The sequence below is a fragment of the Oryx dammah genome, unplaced genomic scaffold (assembly GCF_014754425.2).
Source record: "Oryx dammah isolate SB20612 unplaced genomic scaffold, SCBI_Odam_1.1 HiC_scaffold_26, whole genome shotgun sequence".
In the NCBI taxonomy this organism is placed as follows: domain Eukaryota; kingdom Metazoa; phylum Chordata; class Mammalia; order Artiodactyla; family Bovidae; genus Oryx; species Oryx dammah.
The window spans coordinates 77,110,180-77,116,655 of NW_024070210.1; the positions used below are offsets into that span (position 1 = coordinate 77,110,180).

The following is a 6,476-nucleotide window of genomic DNA, read 5'->3' on the forward strand; positions in this document are numbered from 1 at the left end:
TGAAAGGAGATCAGTAGTGACCTGGATTGTAAAGAATTGCAGGCCTCCGGAGGGTGTACAAAGAGGGTTTCTTTAGAGAGATGAAACAACTCTATGTCATGATTTTAATGGTGGTAACAAGAGCCTGCAGCCATGAAATTAAAAGACGCTTACTCCTTGGAAGAAAAGTTATGACCAACCTAGATAGTATATTCAAAAGCAGAGATGTTACTTTGCCAACTAAGGTCCGTCTAGTCAAGGCTATGGTTTTTCCTGTGGTCATGTATGGGTGTGAGAGTTGGACTGTGAAGAAGGCAGAGAGAATTGATGCATTTGAACTGTGGTGTTGGAGAAGACTCTTGAGAGTCCCTTGGACTGCAAGGAGATCCAAGCAGTCCATTCTGAAGGAGATCAGCCCTGGGTGTTCTTTGGAAGGAATGATGCTAAAGCTGAAACTCCAGTACTTTGGCCACCTCATGCGAAGAGTTGACTCATTGGAAAAGACTCTGATGCTGGGAGGGATTGGGGGCAGGAGGAGAAGGGGACAACAGAGGATGAGATGGCTGGATGGCATCACGATGGCATCACGACTCGATGGATGCGAGTCTGAGTGAACTCCGGGAGTTGGTGATGGACAGGGAGGCCTGGCGTGCTGTGATTCATGGGGCCGCAAAGAATTGGAAACAAATGAGCGACTGAACTGAACTGAATAGAACAAGAGCTTATACATGTGATAAAGTTTCACAGTGCTATGCATCAAAACCAGGGTGCATATTAAAACTGAGGTATCAGATTGTGATCTAGATTTTAATAAAATTTTGGCAATATAAATTTCCTGGTATGTATATGTAATTATTATATTAGCTTATATATTTTAGAATATCAAGCTGCTCTTCAGGCTGCTGCAAGCCTTTGTGGTCTCTTCTGCTTAGTTACAAATAATTGTAAACCAGGACATCAGCAGATTTCAGGGATTTTCAAGGGTTGTAGAGACGGGGATGGTCTGCAAAGTAAGTTCTTTAGGGTGATGAAATGATTCTGTATCTTAATTTTAGTGGTAGTAACAAGAACCTACAAAAGGGATAAATTTCACAGCTGTGCATAAAAAGGTAGATATAAAAACATGTGGTATATATAATAAAATGATACATATAATATAATGATCTATATAATATATGTATTATCATTCTGCTCCCCAGACTACTCTGGGCATTTGTGGTCTCCCCTGCTTCCTTGTAAATAATTAGAAACCAGGAGTTCAGCTGCCTGTCACTCAGAGCTGAAATGGGACAGAAGAGTAGATGGTTCATCTACATATAAACTCTCCTCCCTGCATCACTCATTAATGAGTTCTTTTGACCTTAAATTTTAAGAACTGGCACTGTTTTGGAGACTGTGTCTATACTTCCTTTTCTACTTGTCTATTTGCTTTTGGTTCTTTTAAATTAATTCATTTATTAAGATGGTGAAACTAAGTGGAAGATTGAGAGACACACACTTCATGATCATGCACAGTATAAAAAACTTCAATCATCAACTTCTGTGGTCTTGACATGGACTAAGTGTCTGAACAGGACTGGAAAAGGCCAGTTTCACTCAGTCCCAAGAACGGCAATGCCAAAGATTGTTCAAACTATTATGCAATTGTGCTCATTTCACATGTAAGTTAGGTTATGCTTAAAGTCTTTTAAGCTAGCTTTCAGCAGTGTGTGAACCAAGAACTTTCAGATGTACAGGCTGGATTTCAAAGAGACAGAGGAACCAGAGATCAAGTTGCTAACATTCATTGGATCATGGAGAAAGCAAAGGAATTCCAGAAAAGCATCTACTTCTACTTCATTGACTATGCTGAAAACTTTGTGTGGATAACAGCAAGCTGTGGGACATTCTTAAAGTGATGGAAATACCAGCCCACCTCACTTGTCTCCTGAGAAACCTGGATACAGGTCAAGAAGCATTAGAACCGGACATGGAATAATGGGTTGGTTCCAAATCGGGAAAGGTGTCTTTCGAGGCTGTATATTGTCAGCCTGCTTATTTAACTCATATGCTGAGTACAACATGTGAAATGCCAGGCTGGATGAATCACAAGCTGGAATCAAGATTGCTGGGAGAAATATCAAAAACCTCAGATACGCAGAAGATACCACTCTAATGGGAGAAAATGAAGAGGAACTGAAAGGACTTTCTGATGAGTGTGAAAGAGGAGAGTGAAAAAGCTGCCTTGAAACTCAACATTCAAAAATCTAAGATCATGGCATCTGGCCCCATCACTTCATGGCAAATAGAAGGGGAAAAAGTAGAAGCAATGATAAATTTTACTTTCTTGGGCTCCAAATTCCCTATGGATGGTGACTGACGCTGTGAAACTGAAAGATGCTTGCCCCGTGAAAGAAAAGATATGACAAGCAGGTGGGCTAAGTCGCTTCAGTTGTGTCCGGCTCTGCATCCCTATGAACCGTAGCCCTCCAGGCTCCTCTGTCCATGCGATTTCCCAGGCAAGAATACTGGAGTGGGTTGCCATGCCCTCCTCCAGGGGATCTTCCTGACCCAGGGATTGAACCCACATCTCTTATGTCTCCTGAATTTGCAGGCAAGTTCTTAACCACTAGGGCCACCTAGGAAGCTTAAGATGACATATTAAAAAGCATACACATCACGTTGCTGACAAAGGTCTGTATAGTCAAAGCTATGGTTTTTCCAGTAGTCATGTGTGCTGTAAGAGTTGGACTATAAATAAGGCTGAAAGCTGAAGAATTGAGGCTTTTGAACTGTGGTGCTGGAGAAAACTCTTGAGAATCCCTTGGACTGCAAGGAAGACAAACCAGTCAATCCTAATAGGAATCAACTGTCAATATTCACTGGAAAGACTGATGTTGAAGCTAAAACTCCAATACTTTGGCCACCTGATGCAAAGAGCCAATTCATTGGAAAAGACCTTGATGATGGGAAAGATTGAAGGCAAAAGGAGAAGGGAGAAGCAGAGGATGAGATGATTAGATAGCAACACTGACTCAATGGACATGAATTAGAGCAACTTTGGGAGATATTGAAGCACAGTGTGGCCTGGTGTGCTGCAGTCCATGGGGTCACAAAGAATTGGACACAACTTAGCAACTGAACAACAACAACAAAGTGTTTGAAACCTGTAGATACCAACTTCTGTAGGAGAGCATTACAGCATTATGTCACAGAAAGATATGGCATACTTATCTTGAATTTATTTTACAAAGACAAAAGTAATGAGCCACTAACAAGTGAGACTGAACACTTTAGACCAATGACAGAAAATGTGACATCAGGACAACTCTAGGATACATGATCTAATAAATACAATTCTACCTGTGGAGGGGACAGGACTGAATATCCTGATCTTCCTCAAAGTCTAATAAATGAGACTTAATTTCAAATTTCAAAAGAATATTTTATTCCTGTTACAATTTCATTCAAAATTTAAAACTGAATAGACTCTGAAAGTCAGATGGACTGATTTCTTGTCATTTATGGTGAAGATGAAAGTGAAAGAGGAGAGTGAAAAAGTTGGCCTAAAGCTCAACATTCAGAAAACGAAGATCATGGCATCCGGTCCCATCACTTCATGGGAAATAGATGGGGAAACAGTGAAAACAGTGTCAGACTTTATCTTTTTGGGCTCCAAAATCACTACAGATGGTGACTGCAGCCGTGAAATTAAAAGACACTTACTCCTTGGAAGAAAAGTTATGAGCAACCTAGATAGTATATTCAAAAGCAGAGACATTACTTTGCCAACTAAGGTCCGTCTAGTCAAGGCTATGGTTTTCCTGTGGTCATGTATGGATGTGAGAGTTGGACTGTGAAGAAAGGTGAGCACCAAAGAATTGATGCTTTTGAACTGTGGTGTTGGAGAAGACTCTTGAGAGTCCCTTGGACTGCAAGGAGATCCAACCTGTCCATTCTAAAGGAGATCAGCCCTGGGTGTTCTTTGGAAGGAATGATGCTAAAGCTGAAACTCCAGTACTTTGGCCACCTCATGCGAAGAGTTGACTCATTGGAAAGGACTCTGATACTGGGAGGGATTGGGGGCAGGAGGAGAAGGGGACGACAGAGGATGAGATGGCTGGATGGCATCACTGACTCAATAGACGTGAGTCTGAGTAAACTCCGGGAGTTGGTGATGGACAGGGAGGCCTGGCGTGCTGTGATTCATGGGGTCACAAAGAGTTGGGCATGACTGAGTGACTGAACTGAACTGAACTGAACTTCATTTATTGAAAAACCTAAATAGAGCCATAGAACTCAAAGACAAAGAGATACAATAATTATTTTGAATAAAATTTCCGTTCACCAAGAAGCCTAAGATCTGCAAGTTTTCTTAGAGTCATTAGATTCTGGATGGAGAAAAGTAAGTATAGGCTAAATAAATGACCAGTTAATAGATAGAACATTTCATAGGCTATAGTAAATTATATTTTAAATCAGCTGGAAAAACCATTTTGCTGAATAATTATTGATGTATGTCAACTTGCTTAATATTCAGTTCCCCTCAGCTCAAGTTTTAATACTGATGCTTTTTTTTCATGCCTTGTTTCAGGATCTGCCTAGTTTAATGACCAGGGAAAGACAAGCAGACAAAGTAAAGGTTTGTGGTGAGCCAGACTTTTTCCCATGCATGCACAGACCACGTGGTCTATGAACATGACAACCCCCACTTCCTGTTCCGGGGAGTCACACAGGTACCGGGTAGTGTGTATATGTGCTGCCAGGCACTCAAAGGCCCTGAACTCTCAGCTTCAGGAAGAACTGAGCACATTTGTTCAGGAAAATCCATGCCTCATGCTGCTCTCCAGTCTGCTCTGGGTGTTCCTGGCCTTCACCTTCTCTGGTAGGGATGCTTTCAAATGTGGGTGCGAGTGTTCAGGGTGAAAGGCCTGCACACAGGCATGTGGAGCTTCACAGGGACTTGGGAAGGAAACAAGGATTGGAGAAAAGCAAGCATATTAGGATTTAATTTTTTGGTCTTTGAGTCCTAAATAACTCCTACACTATTTTATTCACTGCTTCACCTTTGTTTTCTGATTTTTTTCTCCACAGCATCTGGTGTGGCCCAGAAAGTTACTCAAGACCAGCCAGATGTAGCCAGCCAAGTGGGGCAATCAGTCACCCTGAATTGTCGGTATGAAACAAGCTGGAGCGATTACTACCTTTTTTGGTACAAGCAACTTCCCAGTGGACAGATGACTTACCTTATTCAACAGTATTCAGAATACAGCAATGCAAGGAACGGCCGCTACTCTGTAAACTTCCAGAAAGCAGATAAATCCATCAGCCTCATCATTTCATCCTTACAGCTGGAAGATTCTGCAAAGTACTTCTGTGCTCTCTGTGAACTCACAGTGGTTGAAGTAATAGGAAAAGCTGTACAAAAACCCAGAGCTTGATAAGAGAGAGCCTCCCTGCTGTAAGACCCCAGCTGAAATGCACACAGACTCCAGGCAAGAAATGATAGTCCTGTGGTTGTTTAAGTTGTGGTCTGGATCAGAAGATTTAATTCTAGATAAAGGGTCCTTCTATGTCATTGGAAACAGGTGTCAAGAGTAACTTTCTACTAATACATTCTCCTCTTGAATTTTTTTCTCCATTTAATATGCTGAATTGCTTTTCTTTCTTTTTTTTCTTTTTTTCTTTCTTTCTTTTTTTTTTTTTTTTGGTTTATTTCTAAGTCAACCATACAGAACATGAGTAAAGTTGTCTAGATTATCCCATAATACTTTAAACTGGCAGTGTTACTTCATCACAAACCTGGGTTTAGTTGTGTGGAGTCACCATCAAAACCATGTCCTTAGTCATTTCCTCTTAGACTTTGTGTCAGGGCACAATCAGAAAAGCAAAACCATGGGTGATATGGAACAAGAGATAAGCTATAAGGACTAAATCTCAGGCAATGGCTAGAGCTGGTGGACAAGTCTGTACAAAGCTGTTGTTTTTATATCTGATGTTGAGCCTGAATTCACTTTAAGTGAGCTTAGAGTAACATTTGTAAAGGAAAGTTTGGTGAGGATGAAAGCATGGACAAACTGTGACACATAAAGTCATACTTGAACTATGAGGACACTTGGAACCCACAAAGACTTGTCTGTCTCACCTCCTTTGGTCTCACCATACTGGGTGACCTTGAAGAGAAGCGGCTGTCATTTGCCATCATGCTACACGCACACTTGGCCCAAGACAAAGAAGATGAGGAGGACATCCAACGGGAAGTGGAGGAGTTGTGAGTCAACAGTAAGATACGCTAGTTCAGCAGCAACGTGTGGAAAAAGCATTTGCCCAAATCCAGTAGTCTACCATGGTGAAAACTCTAAGAAACACAGGAATAATGGAGAAGTTCCTCAACAGTCTTAGCATGTTTACTGGTAAAAGCCTCTATATTTTTCCCTAAGGAAGGGAAGAAAGGGAGAATATCCACTTTAATCACTCTCCTTCAGCACAGTGCTGGTCGTTATAGCCAGTGCAGTAAA

At 41.3% G+C, this 6,476-nt stretch overlaps 1 gene segment (V, D, J or C); it reads left to right on the forward strand.

Annotated features, from left to right (window-relative positions):
- The first annotated feature begins 4,763 nt into the window (after positions 1–4,763).
- Positions 4,764–5,399, forward strand: LOC120853705. The segment is given in 2 exon segments: positions 4,764–4,843; positions 5,053–5,399. Coding segments are annotated over 2 exon segments (396 nt in total).
- Positions 5,400–6,476: the final 1,077 nt, after the last annotated feature.